This window comes from Equus przewalskii, chromosome 2 (genome assembly GCF_037783145.1).
Source record: "Equus przewalskii isolate Varuska chromosome 2, EquPr2, whole genome shotgun sequence".
Lineage (NCBI taxonomy): Eukaryota > Metazoa > Chordata > Mammalia > Perissodactyla > Equidae > Equus > Equus przewalskii.
Genome location: NC_091832.1, coordinates 44,422,565 through 44,439,460, shown reverse-complemented (window position 1 = coordinate 44,439,460; position 16,896 = coordinate 44,422,565). Strand labels below are relative to the sequence as shown.

The following is a 16,896-nucleotide window of genomic DNA, read 5'->3' as shown; positions in this document are numbered from 1 at the left end:
TTCTTCTCTGTGTCCAATCTTACTCTGCCTCCCTCTTACAAGGACACTTGTGATGGCATTTAGAGCCCACGTAGATCGTCCAGGATAATCTCCCCATCTTGAGACCCCTAATTTAATCACACCTGCAAAGACTCTTTCTCTCCCTAAAGTAACACTCACAGGTTCCAGGGCCCTGCTATCTTTGGGGAGCCATTATTTGTTCAGCCACAGAGAGAGGAAGACCAGGTACGGGCTCCTGGTTTATACAAGACAACCGGGAAGGTGGAAGTGAGAGAGTGAGCCACATGGTGATCCAGATAAAGAGCATTCCAGCCCATGGGGACCGCAGGAGTGTGCCTGGCCTGCATGAGGCCGTGGCAGGGGCCGGGGGTGGGGAGGATGTTAAGAGATGGGGTCAGAGGTGAGGCAGCGGATCTGATGGGGACTTTGGCTTTGACCATCTGTGGCATAGAAGCCACTGGAGGATTTTAGCAAAGAGGAAATTTGACCTCACTTAAATCTTAAAAGGCTCGTTCTGGCTGCCGCACTGAGGATGGCCAGTTGAGGGGGGGTGCTTCTTCAGTTGTAATGTGCACACAAAGCCCCTGGAGAGCTGCTTGAAATGCGGATTTTAATGCAGCAAGTCTAGGGCAGCACCTGGGATTCTGCATTTCTGATGCTGATGCTGCTGGTCCTTGGACCGCACTTTGCCTGGTCAGGGTGTCGGGGCATGGACAGAGGCAGGGAGAGTTAGGGGGCTACTGCAAAAGCCCAGCTGAGGGCTGCCCCCGCTTGAACCAGGTGGGCACAGTGGAGGTGGGCAGGAGCGGTCAGATTGTGGGTTAGTTTGCAAGGGGGAGCTGACAGGATCAGCTGACGTTTTGGATGCTGCAGTGAGAGAAAGATGAGTGAAGGAGGACACCCAGGTGTTTGACCTGAGCACAGGATGGGCAAGACCGCAGGTGCAGCAGGGATGCAGGCTGCCCTCCTCGGCACACACCAGCCCCTTTGCCTACAATGCCCCCTCTTCCACCCACTATCCCACTGCCGGCCTGACAGACTCCTAACCATCCTTCAAAACCCACCCCTGTAAATCCTGTGACATGCTACAACGTGGATGCACCTTGAGGGCATCATGCTAAGTGAAATAAGTAAGCCTGTCACAGGACAAACACTGTATGATTCCACTCAGGAGGAGAGGTACTTAGAGGAGTCAGATTCGTAGAGACAGAAAGTAGAATGGAGGGGCAGGCCCGGTGGCACAGCGGTTAAGTGCACACATTCCACTTTGGCGGCCTGGGGTCCACCGGTTCAGATCCCGGGTGCGGACATGGCACCGCACATCAAGCCATGCTGTGGTAGGCGTCCCGCGTATAAAGTAGAGGAAAATGGGCACGGATGTTAGCTCAGGGCTAGTCTTCCTCAGCAAAAAGAGGAGGATTGGCAGATGTTAGCTCAGGGCTGATCTTCCTCAAAAAAAAAAAAAAAAATATATATATATATATATATATAGAAAGTAGAATGGAGGTTGCCAGGGCCTGGGAGAGCAAAGGGGGTGGAGAGTTAGTGTTTAATGGGGACAGAGTTCAGTTGGGGATAATGAGAAAGTTCTGGAGATGGATGGTGATGATGGTTGCACAACAATGTGAATGTACTTAATGCCACTGAATTGTACACTTAAATACGGTTAAAATGGTAAATTTATGTTGTGTATATTTTGCCACAATTTTTAAAATTTTTTAAAGTAAATTAAAAAAGAAAAAAAAGACAACGAATGAAGGAGCTCTCCGTGAACCGATGTGGGTTGATGTCCAGGGTGTGTTGGGAGTGAAGAGCACAGCGCAGGATACCCATAGTGCGCTGCCCTGCATGCAGGAAAGACGGGGCTATGAGGAAATACGTGTGTGTCTGAAATGTGGAAATAAAAGCCCTGGGCCTGCGTCACCTCGGCTCAGAACCCTCCCCAGGAGGCAGCATGCGCCCCGAAACCGTCTGTCCAACCCCACCAGGCATTCTCCTGGGCAAAGCTCAGACGGTGTGGTGGGACACATCCAGGAAAAGTGAGGCTGAAGGCAAGGACAAACTGCAGAGGGGCCTCGTGTGCCGGGGGCACCGGAGATGAAGAGAGGAGCCCTGAGGCAGAGAGAGATGCCTGGGAGGAGGAGGAGGCTCGGAGCCGGGCACAGATGCACCTGATGCCTTGTTACCCTTGAGCTACAGGAGGGAGGAGAGGAGCCATCAGCCCTGCGCATGGATCCAGAAAACTCCACCAACGGCCCTCCCTCACCTGGGCTTTCTGACTCAGATGACAGCAGCTAACTAACAGGGTCAGCTTTGGCCTGCTCAGTAGCTGAAATCTTTGAGGTTTGTTGCCAACATCTGAAAATCAGATTTTAGCCCCCGCCCCCGCCCCCCCCCCCCGAATATCCTGGATTTCTGGCTTCTCTTGAAAGATCAAGGGCTCTGGATGCACTTGGCCACCTTCCCACAGACAGCGACCGAGCCCCCTCCACCCATTGATGCCCACTGGCCGCCAGCCTCACTCTTTGTACCTGCCTGGCCGGTGAGGCTTCTGAGTTTGGTGTGGGGAGAAGCTCCGGGGAGCTGCACCTGGCTTTCTGTCCTACAGCTTTTGAAGGTTGTTAAGTCTTGTTCACCCACGCTCCACTGGCTGGGGAGGGAGGCTTGGTGCTCTGAGCCGAGCTTTGAGAAGTGGGGGGTGGGGGAGTTTGCATCTGTGACGCTCAAAGGGACACCTGCACTGTCCAGAGGCTAGCAGAGTTCGGGGGTGCCTTCTCTACTACATCTTGGAGGGGACTGTCAATTGCAGGCAGGGCTTCCCCAGCTCCTTGGTCCTCGCCCCCACTACCAGGTGGTCACCAGTCATCAACCCCTGCCTGCAAGGCAAGGGGAAAGGGCCAAGGCCAGAGTACTAACTGAAGATGCGGTTTCTCCATCTGCAAACAATAGCAAGATCATCCTCCAGCCGTTGCTGAGAAGGATTCGGATTCCATGGGTACAGCGTCACAGGAGGCGGTCTAGCTGTAGCTTTAAAACAGTATTTATTCTGCCAATACCTATCACGCTCCTGTCGCAGGCTGTGTTTGTTTCCCAGGACTGCCATAACAAAGTCTCCCCAGCTGAGTGACTTTAAACAACAAAACTTTATTTTCTCCCAGTTCCAGAGGCCAGAAATCCAAAATCCAGTAGTTGGCAGGCCCACGCTCCCTTCAAGGCCCTGAAAGAGACTCCGTTCCATCCCCTCTCCCAGCTCTGCTGGCTGCTGGCAATCCTCGGCACTCCTTGGGTTGTAGACACATCCCCCACTCTCTGCCTCCGTCTTCACACAGGTCTTCCCTGTGTGTGTCTGTGTCCATTCTGGTAAAGACACCACTTATATTGGATTTAGGACCCATCCTAAGGTAGTCTGACCTCATCTAAACTAATTACATCTGCAAAGACCCCATTCCAAATAATGTCACGTTCTGTGGTTCCGGGTGGACATAAATTTGAGGGGACACTGTGCAACCCAGTACAGATGCTAAGCCCCGTGATGACCCAGCAGATGGGGTCCCTGCTCGCAAGAAATTCACAATCTGTAGGCTGTTTCTTCATTCACGTCATCCTCTTTCTTCTCTACGAGTCCGTCACCGAGAGCTGCCCCTGTGCCTGTCCCGCGACAGTGCAGCCTTCCAGCAGGGCCGCTTTTCTCGTTTCAGATGGCAGAGCAGCTAATGACCTTGGCCTACGACAATGGCATCAACCTCTTCGATACCGCAGAAGTCTACGCGGCGGGCAAGTACGTGTCTTTTCGCTTGGGAAAAGTGGTGCAGGCCGCGGCGTCCCTGGGAAGAGCCAGAGATCCTGCTACTCCCAGGCTCTCATTCCCAAGAGGGGTCACACACTGCCCACTCTTCTTGGACACTGGTCACTTGCTAAACTCCCTGTGTGTCCAAGCAGTGAGATGACCATTGTCCCTCAGGTGCCAAAGATGCTGTGCTGGGCGAGAGCTGTGATTAAGCTGTCGTCTGGGCCCTTCCTGCCGTGCCTGTGACCTGCAGCCAGCCCCACATGCCTGACATTTTCACGTCTTAATGGTGCAATTAGGGCTGCAGGGAAGGCAGGGCCTCTCAGAGCCGGGCAGAGCGGGTCCTGGCAGCCAACGCTGTAGGAAGCACTTCCCATCTTGGCAGTGAACTTTCCTACTCAATTCTGTAAAAGCCCTCTTCAGCCAAGGCTGCTGGCTTCAATTTTAAAGACTGGCTGTAATCAAATCATCCACCCTCCTGCATCGGGTTTCCAAAAGTCAGCTTTTGTTTGTGAAGTCATTTGTTGGCTCTCTGTTCGTCCTCCCTCTGGCCCCCTCCTGCCTGGGGCGAGCCAAGTTCCCATCGGCTGGGCGGCTACAGCCTGGCCTGCTGAGCACCATGGCCCCGGGACCCACACCCGCCTCGCACGGCTCCGGCTCCGGGTTATTACCTGCGGCCTGTGATGGGATCCAGAGAATCTGGGAACCCAGCTGGGCCTTTGCTCAAGGCCCGACCCAGGGTCTGAGGAGCTGACAGCCCCAGGGGCCTCCACTGGGACCCCCAAATCTCCTCCAGCCCCCATCAGCAGCCCTCTGCCCCTCCTAATGCCACAGCCCCTTCCCAACCTCCCCAAACTGGCAGCAGCTTCCCATCAAAGTGCAGTTCTTTCCAGACAGATGAACTAAGCCAAAGGGTCAGAGGTGGAAAAGCCAAGCCCACAGGCATCCCCTGTCCCGAGTGCCCCAGCCGCTCCCTGGCCCCAGCCTGCCTGGGTCCTGCTGCCCGCGAGGGCTGCAGGAGCCAGCTCCGTGCGTTTCCTCCAGTGCCAGATGGCCCGCCTCCTGTGTACAGGCCTGGCACACTGTATTTCACAGCAGCCACACTCTCTGTGTCACTGTTTTCCCTTCCCCCTTATTAACTGGACACCAAGGGCTGGCATGCGGGGCAAGCACACTGGGACTTGGGCAGGCTCGGGGCCTCTCGGAAACCACTTGCCAAAAGCCAAGGACTTGGGGAGCAGCTTCCCAGGGGTTGCTGTTACCCCTAGAGCCCACTGCCTTCATCCAGCCCTCCGCTCCTCCGCCAGCCTCTGCAGCTTCTTCCCCGTCCGGCCTAGAGCTGAGCCTGCCTACTCACCCCCCCATCAATGCCTCGGTGCCAGCAGCCGCTGTCACGGGAAGCCGGGCACCTTGTATCAAGGGACAGGCAGGGAGGGGCTGCCCTTGGCAAGGGCTGCCAGGCGGCTCCAGTGGGTGGTGGGCCAGGCACTATCCCTCTCACTGCCCAGAGTGCCAAGCACGAAGTTCACTAAGTCGCCCTGCTTCTCATGCTGACACCAATTTAGGCGCTTCCCAGAGAGCCGCAGAATTCCTGTGCCCCTCTGGACAGGTGCCAGCCCTACCAAATTCATAGCCACGAGAATTCAGGGCCACAAGCAACAGGCCTTGGTTATCTGTCTACAGCTCCTGCAGCCCCAGGGCCACTGCTGGCTTTTCTCTCTTCCTCCTTTCCTGATCCTTTGTCCCACAAATGAGGGACCAAGAAATAAGAGAAAGAGGCCCAGGGCTGAGTGAATTTCTGTGCATCTTGACCACAAATGAGGAGCATTCAGAATGCATGCTAAACAGCTTGCAAATTAGAGCCCATTATTTCTGAGTGGATTACTCAGGCGCTTTTATCATCGGAATGTAGCGCCGGGTATGGCTCGTTCTCCGTCTGTTGTTTTTGCTCAGAAACATTTTGCTATAAGCAGAAAGTTCTTAAAAGTTAATCCAGTTCTGCTGTGCCAAGCGAGGCTGGAACAGCCCCACTCGTGACCCCGGCTGGCTGGAGTTTGGTGCAGGGCCCGGAGTGACGCCAAACAGAACAGACAGCGGTCAGCATGGCATCTGTCTCTCTATTGTTCAATAGCAAGGAACAAGAGAGAGTCACACGCACCCACACACATGTACGCACGCACAGACTCTGCTGGAAATTCAGCCCCTGGCCCTGAGTACATGTTGATTGTCTCTGAAAACAGAGCATGTACTTGATGAATAATTTACCTTTTAAAAAACATACTTGTCTGGAAACTTCACCCACGTAACGTTGCCAGGCGTTTTCCCTGGTGGATTTCCAGCAGCCCAGGGAAGCGGGATGCTGCTGGCCTTGCCAAGCAGGACATTGGCTCCCTCCCTCCTTCTCTGCAAGTGCTGGAGCCACTGCTGCTCCGATGAGCGCCTGCAGAGGACAGAAGCCACCTTCACGGAGAAATAACACAGCCGCCCCCAGACTCTCTCCTCTCTGGAGTGAGCTGCCCGAGCCAAGGTGGGGATCAACAGCCTGGCTCTCTGGCCCCAATGGCATTTTCACAGAGGGACCAAGTGGCCAGCTGTCACTGTGGTTGATGTTTCTGTTACGCTGTAATGAAATCCCATGTCTCGGTCTCTTGCAGGGCTGAAGTCGTGTTAGGAAACATCATCAAGAAGAAGGGATGGAGGTAATTGCTCTCTCTGTGGTCCACTCCCGGGGCGCACACGGGGAAGAGCCTGGCAGAGGGCTCCGTGAGAGGCAGTTGTGCTCTGGAGTCCTGGGTGGGGTGGGCAGGCTGCCTGGGGCGAGCGTGGGCTCGGGTCCCATTACTCTTCCCTCCTGTTTACCACGGAGGGCCCAGGGTTGGCCTCCTCGGCCCTTGTGCAGCCAGCCAGTCTTTCTAAGGTCTAGGAAGTCCCAGAATTTTTCTCGCTGGAAAGGGGAGAATGTCTCAGAATGGAGGCAGCCCATGCTCCCTCCAGGGAGTGAGTGCTCACACTATGGGTGGCCGCCCCTTGTGGAGCCCGGCACTGGGCTGTGGTGAGGTGAGGACGCTTTCGTGGAGTCGCGAAGTGGAGTGCCACATTCAGTGCTCTAAGACAGGAGGCGACTCTGCTGGAGAGGAAAGTCGAGTAGAGGCCCAGTCCCCTAAAACTCTGCCCCAGCTTCTGCCCCAGCTCCTCTGTGAGTGGGATTCCGAGGGCCTGGGTCCCGGCTTGCAAAGCTGACTTGGGTTAGGCCAAAAAGAGGTGAACGTGAGACCTTCCTGATGGCCCGGGTACGGCGGCCACAGAGGAGAGGTGTTGGGATCACACCCACGCTGCCCGGTCCACAGAACCTGGCCAGTGTCTCACCTCTCTGGAGCTTGGTGTCCCCACCTGGGAAGGGACCACAGTCTGACCTCCCTGGCAGGGCTGTCCTGAGGGTCAAGTATGTAAAACACCTGCCTGGCGCAGGACTGGACGTCACTCCCACCTGGGAAGGGGCAGCTCTGACTGCGGTCTTCCCACATACCCCACTGTGTCCCTTCAGGCTGGCCCCCTGGGAGGCAGGTCAGGAGCCTGATGTCCCTCGTCAGGCAGAGTTCCCCCCCTCCTCGGGACAGGCCAGGCTGAGCACCTGCCTGCGCTTTGAGCCCCTTGTGGCCCGAGGGTCTTCATTTTCAGAAAGGTCAGAAGCGGTTATAAAGCTGGGTCTCCCCCTCCCCTCCCCTGTGAGTGCCACTCAGAATCTCCCCCAGTCCCCACTCCCCCACTGGCGACTGACACCCCTCCTCTCGCCCCACCAAAGCTGCTTCTTCTTGGCTCTAATTCATCCCAAAATAAATTCTTCCTCACTCCGTAATTAAAGGAAATCACACATATTAGCAAGTCCCCTGATTATGTCCTCTGCGAACACACACGGAGAGAGACACACACTAGGTCATCCACCACCTGCTTCTGGCTCGGAGGCGCAGCCCTCCCCCACCCCCACCCCCAGGTGGGAGGGAAGCACAGCCATGGGGGGCATTGTCACCCCTTCCCTTGGGAAGGGTCAAGGTCAAATGTGGCCAGGAGGGGCCATCATCATCCCTGCGTGTCCCTCCAGGACAGAGTCTCAGGTGTCAGCATTTGCCTCCTGTGGATTTAAAGCAGTAGACCTGAATCCATTCCCCTCCCCTGGGGCTCTCCACTGCCCCAGGCCAGCTTCCCGTCAACATCACTGTACCTGCTGCTTCCTGCCGCTCGTACCCCGGTCCTGCCCCGCCCCCACCTTCCCGCCCTCCATGGGCCCCTCAGCCTCCCCGCCAAGGCTGTCCCTCACACAGCTTTTCTGAAACAGGGCCTGCAAGGGAAAGCCAGACTGCTTGGCCCCCTTGCCTTCTTCCATCCTCACCAGAGCCCCTCTGCCCGCTGGGCAGCCCCTGTACTTGACCTCCTCAGAGTCTGCTTTCACTGCTCCCTCTGCCCGCTTCCGCCCCTGACAAAGTCCACTGGGTAGGTGGCCTTCCCATGCCTTAAGCCCCGTCACCCCTCCCACGTACCCCTCTCCTGTGTATACCCTGTACCGAACGCCCCTCCTCCTCTGGGCTCCAGGCACTGGTCACCCTAGACTCCATCGCCACCTGGCCCCCATGGCCCAACCTACAGTTACACAGTTAGTTGCACCTGCATGGTTAGTTGCACCTGCGTGGTTGGTTAGTGGCATCCACGTGGTTAGTTACCTGCATCCTACGATTGCCTCTTGGCTTGATGGGGACCCCCAGGACCCCGGGCTCAGCACACTGCAAACTGAGTCTGATGATAGAGAAGCATCCCATTTCACGCCCCGTGCTCCCAGATGAGAAGGGTATTAGGACCCCTATGCAAGAGCTGAACATGGGGGGGACCCCCAGGCCCATGCCCAGCAACTCCTCTCCTTCTCTTCTTTTACAGACGGTCCAGCCTCGTCATCACCACCAAGATCTTCTGGGGAGGAAAGTAGGTGCTGTGGGCCATGCTTCTGGTGGGGTTCAGGTCAAGCAGCTGCAGCCCCATGTTCTGCAGAGACCCCTCGAGTTAGGAGTCTCCCGGGGGCGGGGAGGGAGGCAGTCATCCTGGAGAAACAGAGGGTCCACAGGGTCTGTCCTGGACAGGCCAGCCTCCCGATAGCCAGGAGCCAGCCCAGTGCAGTTTCCTATCTCCTGGTGCCCAAAGCATCATTCCCCATCTTACCTGGATGGTGACCATCCCTACTGAGGGACATCAAGTTCCAGAAAAGCAGCTTTGGCTGAGTTTGTCTTTTAGTCAAACCTTGTGGTTTTTTGACAAGGAAGATTATTGCTGAGCCAACCTCTGTGCCAATCCTCCTCCATTTTGTATGTGGGATGCCACCACAGCATGGCTTGATGAGTGGTGCTAGGTCCACGCCCGGGATCCGAACCCGTGAACCCTGGGCCACCAAAGCGGAGCATGCGAACTTAACCATTACGCCACCAGACCAGCCCCTTGTTTAATTTTTATTTTTAGTTTCATGGGTGTGTTATTTTTCTGATTACAAATGTAACATCCCCAAAATTCTGGAAAACAGAAAATTTATAAACTGTCCTAATGATTCCACCTTCCCTGGGCCACAGACCACCCCTGCCCGTCTCCAAGGGTCTGGCCCCACATTCTCTCTGCGGCTGGACAAAATCAGTTCCCCAGGAATTATAAATATGATTCATTCTTAATTTAAAACAAAACAAAAAAAGCCAAACAGAAGGGCAGATTGAAAAACCAAAGCCTCTGTTCCCCACTGCCGCTGCACCTCCCCAGGCCAGCCAAGGGGGCCGCCCAGGCCTTCCCCCGCCTGCGTGAGCCGATCCCTGAAGCCTGGTGGTTTTATCCCCAAAGTGGAATCAGACTGCATGGGGCAGGAGCTGACCTACTTTTTCGCCTAACGTTGCATCATAAACATTTTCCCCAAAACCGCTTGCAACATCATGCACGCTGTCGGCCTGTTTTTCAGAGCGGAGACCGAGAGGGGCCTTTCCAGGAAGCACATAATAGAAGGTGAGGGGGCTCTGGCTCCACACGGCCCCCCAAGCCCTGGGAGCCTCCCCTGGATGCGGAAGTGAAGAAAGTGCAGTGGCTAAAGCCTCCTAAAACCCACCAATGATCTGGTGCAGGACCCAAGTCCTAGGGACACTGGGTGCTCTGGTCCCACCCTCTCCTTCCACCCAGGCTCACACGGGGTGTTCCCTCCATGTCATGAGGGAGGGGGCAGCAGTATGGGCAGGTGGGCCATGTCACCCTCGGATGGGCAGTGTTGTCTCCACAGAGGACATACACAGGCCTGGGTTTCAATCCAGGCTGAGCCTCGTGCTGACTGGGTGACCTTGAGCAAAGGACGTCACTTCCCCAAGCCTCTGTGGCAGCAACTGAAATATGGGTGCAGTGAAAGCACTCCCCTCGAGGGTACTGGGAACCTGGAAGGACCCGGGCAAGGGTGGATGTGGGACACAGCCTACCTGGGGCTCAGCACATGGGATGCTGAGAGGGGTCTGCCAGAATGTCTCACTTCCCCTGTATTTTTCGTCTTCGTGCCTTTCTATCCATGTTCATTGCCATCAAGGTAATATAGGCGCTCCATTAAAAATAATTGGTGAGGAGGCCTTGCTGCCCACCCTTCGCCTCCGCAGCCCGAGCACTTCTGCTCTGCAGCTCTGTTCTGACCTGTTGCTAAGTACAAGGTCACAATCTTCACATCTCAGGCACCACTGGCCTTGATGTGTTAGACACAGATGCCGCGCTCCCTCCATGTCCCATAACCTAGCCTCCCAGTCGCCACACGGCCACCAGCAGTCTAGGAAGGTCCCCTCTTCATTCACTCACAGGACATTTGGCCTGTGGACCCACCCCCACCCCCTTTGGGGTGTCGTGGCTTTTCTCGACCTCGGGTGGCACCTGCCTGCCGTGCTCCCCGCTGTCTGACAGCTCCCAGTGCCAGGGGCCTGCTCTCTTTCTCTCTTGCTCCCTGAGCCGCACACAGGTGAGCCCCAGGACTATCTGTGAAGCTGGTGACCGTCCCTCCCAACTCCCCCCAGGTCTGAAGGCCTCTCTGGAGCGGCTGCAGTTGGACTACGTGGACGTGGTGTTTGCCAACCGCCCGGACCCCAACACACCCATGGAAGGTAGGTTCCCGCCCAAAGCACCGGCCAGCTGGGCGGGGCACAGCTTCTCAAGGACAGCAGGTTCAGAACCTGAGGCTCTGATGGCCGCCACCACGGGGCCCTGCTGGGCACCCAGGCCAGTGGTCAGAGGAGACCAGGCCGGGGGGAGGAGAGGGCCTGAGCTCAGCCTGAGTGTTGTCCCCCCACCCTACCAGCTGCGTCCTGGCACCTCCAGGCTGAGGCCTGGTCCTTGCTCTGGGTCCACACCTGATGCACACCCTGTGCCAGGCCCCCTCCTGGGTTTAGAACTGTGTGGAATGTTCTCTCCTGTCAGCTGTTAATATTTTGTAGCTAAATGAAGTCACAATATGATGACTCTTTGCAACTGCTGTGTTCTTTTCAGTCAGCTTCGCTGGGAGGTTTAGGGGAGCTTTGCTCGGGGGGGATGAATTGTTACCGAGAGGAGAAAACCCGGGCCGTGCTGTGAAAAGCAGTTTTGGTGTCTTTGGCGCTTATTTATTCTTTCGGCTCCTGTGACCTCAGCCCCCTCGTCTCCCCAGCTCCCTGCTCAGGCTCCTTCTCATTTGTGCTTTGCTGCTTCAGGAACTTGGAAAATTAAGTTGTGTTTAAGTTATTTTTTCTTCATTTGTTTCCATATATACCATGTGCACGTGCGTGTGCGTATATATATGTGCGTGTGTGTGGTGGTTTTACTTTTTAACAGAACACGTGTTCTGCGGACGGTGCCCCTGTGCCTCCCTCCCCATGCCCTTTGTCATACCACGCCTGTCGGTGTTCCCACAGCTGTAAACTCTGGTCTCTTTAAATCTTTCTTTTGTCACCAGGGGACCCATTTAGTTCCTCCAAGTCAAGGACATTCATCATAGAAGGTACACAGTACCCTCGGCCCGACTATTGACTTCTGTGTCCAAGCTGCATTTTATGAGACAGTGTTTTATTTACACGATTCTTTCCCCACCGATGACAAACTTCTCCATAAAATGCATAAAGGGAAAATAAGTGCCCTCTGAGAACATCTTGCAAGTGAAAGAAAAGCGAAGCGGCGTGCCCCTCGCGACCCAGGCCATGCTGTCATTTCATTCCTCCCATCCTTCTGCGCATGACCCCCGCCCGCCTTGCATTGCTGCGACCCTGGGGGCCAGCCGTCGGTCCGCCGGGGCCTCCTCCTGATTTGGGGATGCCGTGATCAGCATCTGAAACCCCAACCCTGGCTGGTCTGGGAGAGGGCTGGGGAGACGGGGTTCCCACAGAAGCGAACACATCAGGGACCCCAGGACACGTGGCCCCAGCAAGTCTCATTTTCTCCATGGTTCACGTTTACTAAGCTCCTGCCTCAACCAGAAGCAAAAAGCCCCAGCGGCAAGCCGACCTCTCACAGCCCCTGGCTCCTCTGTGAGCACCCTGGCTGCGTGTGGAGCTCGTGTCCCCTGGGTGGGCTGGGCCACCTGCCACTCTCACCCGCTGCCGTGCAGCCTGACCTCTCCATCCACATGGAATCATTTTCCTCCTTGAGGAATACCTACATGAGCTGGGGCAGCCTCTGGCCATGCCTGGCCTCTGCCCGCCCCTAAGCTCAGGGCCCCCAGGACCCCACAGGGAGGGCAGGCCTCGGTCTCCCTGGGACCTGGGCTGTGTTCCACCATAGAAGGGCTCCTGCCTGCCGACTAGCACTGCCACCTGACCCCTCCCGTGCATTATTTGTGACGTGGCAGGACATGCCGTGGGCTTTGGTCATGGGTTCTGGAAGGATTTGGTCCTCCTGCCTCTGCTCAACAGCATTAAGTATTGAGGTGAAGGCCATTTGCCCCTAATTGTCCCTGTTTCTGGGGCCACTGACCTCGGGCTTGGGCAGAGCGCAGAGTGCTGTTCTCCTGTGTGTGGGCTCCACGTCCCGCCTGCCGCTGCCCGGAACCATCGGGGAACCCAGGAGCCTTTGCCCAGGACTCTTCCCTCTCGGGCCGGCATGGGCTCTCAGGCTCTGCCCCTGGGCCTCGCCCCCCAGGCCCGTGGACTCCCCTCTCTGCATGGAAGGGGCATCACAGTGCATTGTGCAGTTGCCCTCGTCAGGAGAGAGCCATGTGCGAGGGCGTGCCAGGGAGCCAGGCTGGAGAACGAACGGGTGCCCTCTGCTTGCCTCTCTCCGGCATGTGGCCCTAAGCCTTGGCTGAAAAGAATCGGGCAGTTATGCTGCATGGTGACGGGTGCCCCAAGAGTGTTTCTAAAACACCTGACGAGGACAGCCAGGCCGGGAGCCTGGGCTGGGGGTGGATGTGGGCACATCTCCTCCTGGGACCCTCCAGCCTTCCAACCAGGCACCATTCTCCTTCACCTTGAATGGCATTAACAGTTAAAGCGGGCAGCCCATTGGAGGCCCCAGGGCGTTCAGGCTTCCCTGCCAGCCCTCCTCCTACGATGGGCAGACAGGAGCCCAGTCCCTGACCTTGGAAGGAAGGAAAGGGCAGGGTTTGGCCTGCAGGCATGGAAGCCCAGGGGTGATTTTTCAGGGATCCTGGGCAAACCCGCTGAGACCTCTACCCCAGAAGGCCCAGCTTCCTTAGCTTTCTACTGAAGGAAGGGACCTTGGCCAAAGGGGCACCCCGGGACCCAGGCCGGGTGGGAAGTAACACCCCAAAACAGGTGCCGCCTTCTGCGGGAGAAGGTGCCCATGGGCTGTGCCATTCCCAGGTGGAGCTTTCAGAACAAACCCAGCATCCTCCTTCCTTCCTTCTGGCTCTCCCCCTACCCCTGGCATCGTCAAGGACCTCAGCTCCCCCATCTTGGTGGCAAATGAGGAGCAAGCCGCTCCGGGAGCGACGGGGACTGTCAAGGGTCAGAGTTATGCTGTGTTTTTAGAAACACTTGTTCCTCCTCTCTACTCCCTACACTGCGTCTGGCAGCTGAACTTGCAAGCACTGTATGGGGCCTGTGAGACATCAGAGGCAGTGGCCCTTCACCCTGCAAAGCTAAGAGACATTTGCAATCTCAAAATTTAAGGCCAAGTTCTGTTTTAAAAACCACAACATCCCCATGAGGCTGAAACAGCCTAGGGGAACTATAGCTGGCAGATTTTCTTTTCTCAAAAGCTTTTTTGAGCACTAGGAAGGCTGCCGTGGAGGTGGGGGACAGTCCCGTGTCTGATGTTGGGCTGGCCCGAGAAGGCGGGCCGTGGTCCAAACGGGGCTTTCCATGTCTACTTCTGGCTCTCCTGGACCTTAGCAGGCTCCCCCTGCAGCCCCGCCCTGCCCTTTGTCCCAACAGATGCCATCATTAGCTCCCCAGTCAGTTCTCCAGATCCTGATGAGAATCTGGCATAGCCCCACGTGGGAGACGAGAAACGGACAAAAATTGTGTTTACTTCCTGTTGCCTTCTGCCCATCTGACTGTAACCTTAATCCGTTATCTGGTTCTTCCTGAGGGATCACGCCCCGGATTCTTTCCCAGACTAGAGAATTCCCCCCATTCTAGAGTCTAGCATCACATTCTTTGATCTCACCTTTCCCCCATCCCTCTAATCTGCCATAAAAAGTCACATTCCATCCATAACCCGTTTTTCAAGATTCCATAAGACCTGTCACTCTTTGGGGAAACTGTTTTCAAGACCAACCTCTCAGATCGCGGTTCAGTTTTTTCTGTCGTCCCAGAAAACCCCTGCCACCCCCCACGTCAGAGCCAGGAAGTACACTGCTTGCAAGATGTCTTTGCAGCACCCTCTCCCGCCTCCCGGCGCCCCACCTATATTTGCAGAGTGTCCCTGGGCTGGCCCCGTGCCCCTGGCCACCCCCTCACCTGTGGTTTCCCCTTCTCTCGTGACAGAGACCGTGCGTGCCATGACCCACGTCATCAACCAGGGGATGGCCATGTACTGGGGCACATCGCGCTGGAGCTCCATGGAGATCATGGTATGGTGACCTCTCCGTGTGCGTGTGGCCACTCTGTGGAGGAGATCCCCAGCCTCTGACAGATTCGCTGCCGTTGGTCCCCACCACACTGGGGTCTAAGAGGAGGGACAGGACAGCGGGTGTGGTGGCGATGTCTTCAGGCCTTGCAGACAGGGGTCTTAGCTCGAATCCCAGTGCTGCATGGGATTTATCTGTGTGAAGACAGGTGGCTTAACCTCTCCGAGCCTCAGTTTCCTCACCTGAAGAACAAGACCACCGGGGTGACCTTCCCCTCCTGAGGCTGTTCTGAGGGTTATCTGAGAAAACAGGTCCTGGAGCTCAGCCAGTGCTCAGCAGTGGTAACAGTCCGTGCCACTCGTGCTGGGCTCCCGTGACGTTCCAGGTGCCATCAGATTCTCGTTTCTTTTTAACGATCAGCACCTGAGCTAACATCTGTTGCCAATCTTCTTCTCCCCTCCTCCCCCTCCCCCCTCCTCCCCCTTCTCCCTTCCTCCCCCTCCCCCTCCTCCTCCCTTCCTCCCCCCCCTCCTCCTCCCTCCTCCCCCTTCGCCCCAAGGCCCCCAGCACCTAGTTGTATATTCTAGTTGTAGGTCCTTCTGGCTCTGCTGTGTGGGACACTGCCTCAGCATGGCCCAAGAAGCAGTGCCATGTCCACGCCCAGGATCTGAACCGGCGAAACCCTGGGCCGCCGAAGCGGAGCATGCAAACTTAACCACTCGGCCACGGGGCCGGCCCCGAGGTGTCGTTAGATTTGACGGCTTCACGTGGGCTCACTGCCGTTTAATTCTCCCAATGCCCCATGAGGAAAGTGCTGCTGTCGTTCTGTTTTTCAGATGTGAAAACTGAGGCACAGAGAGGTTACATAACAGCCCCAAGGTCACACAGCTCGTGCCAAGATCGGTGCCCAGGCTGTGCAGTTCAGGGCTGCGTCAGGATGTAGGCCGGCTTTTGGGACCCCGGGCTTCCATCTCCTAATTCCTGTTTCCCCCTCACCTGCACTTTCAGAAAAGCATCCGCTTCACTGTCATTTCCCTCCATGGGAGCCTGCAGAGGCCAAGGGTGGCAGATGTTCTTGATAGTTTGGGGTCTCCCAGAAGGGTCACAGGGTGGCCCCGTGCTCCTCAGAGGCAGGCAGCTAGGGGGCAGGGGGTTGGAGGGCAGAGGCCCGGGACTGCGTGCGTCTTCCCAGCACTGCTCAGGTGGACCCGACCCACCTGCTTCCAGGCCCCGTCCCAGCCGGGCCTTCCCGTGCCCGGCCTCCCAGGCTTCCCCGCATCCCAGTATCCCTGGGAGGGGCTTGTCTAGTGAGTCCGAGATTTCGGCTTCCTCAAAGAAATGGAGGAGGATTTTTATTTCCCGTTAAACACGACTGTACAAGCCCCTGGTGTTAATCCGCATTTGTGGTGTTAACGAGCATCTGGCAATCTTCTGAAGCTGCCCCGAGCCAGCACTGAGCTCACCGAGGTGTCGGTACCTTGTCCCCATTTTACAGATGTGAAAGCTGAGGCTCAAGCCAAGGGGGAGAGGGCCTCTCAGCTAAGGGGCAGACAGGGCCTCCCCGGGAGTCTGTCTCGAGACGTCAGCCCTGGCTCACACCCGTCTGGCAGGAGTGGAGGGAGAGTCTGCGGAGGAGTCGAGGCCTTGCGCTCCCAGTCCCAGAGATGGGCTGATGCCGGCCACTCTCCCTCCTGACCTAGCGTCTTCTGCCACTGCCGTCGCCCCGGGTCCAGGCCCTGGAGTGACAATCCTAATAAAACAGTAACAGCACAGCGGGCAGGCACTGGGTACCGCCATGGGCCAGGCCCTGTCATGAGGGCTGCAAACACTGTTGGTTCATTCGACCCTCACAACAGATAGGGAGACTGAGGCACAGAGGGGTGAGCCCTTTGCCCAAGGCCACCTGGCCAGTAAGTGCCAGAACTCAACTCTCACTACTGGGTTGGGCTTTCCCCTGAATTCCTTCAGCCTTGGGGTCCAACAACCCACCCCCCTTTTCCTGGCCCGCTAGGGGCTAACAGGCTGCGAGGAAAGCTGGGTGGGGGGAAGGGATGGGGGCCAGCTGTTT

At 56.7% G+C, this 16,896-nt stretch overlaps 1 protein-coding gene across 19 annotated transcripts in view; it reads left to right on the top strand.

Moving 5' to 3' along the window:
• Positions 1 to 16,896, top strand: part of KCNAB2 (potassium voltage-gated channel subfamily A regulatory beta subunit 2) — a 91,093-nt gene that overhangs the window by 68,044 nt on the left and 6,153 nt on the right. For 10 of the 19 annotated variants that reach the window (XM_070611084.1, XM_070611079.1, XM_070611088.1 and 7 more), the window contains 6 exons: positions 3,699 to 3,778; positions 6,442 to 6,486; positions 8,714 to 8,758; positions 9,768 to 9,811; positions 10,846 to 10,932; positions 14,746 to 14,831. In XM_070611084.1, coding sequence (XP_070467185.1) covers positions 3,699 to 3,778; positions 6,442 to 6,486; positions 8,714 to 8,758; positions 9,768 to 9,811; positions 10,846 to 10,932; positions 14,746 to 14,831 — 387 coding nt within the window. Of the gene's footprint in view, positions 1 to 3,698; positions 3,779 to 6,441; positions 6,487 to 8,713; positions 8,759 to 9,767; positions 9,812 to 10,845; positions 10,933 to 11,756; positions 11,802 to 14,745; positions 14,832 to 16,896 lie in introns of all 19 variants that reach the window. The other 9 variants (XM_070611076.1, XM_070611072.1, XM_070611087.1 and 6 more) reach the window with 1 other exon arrangement.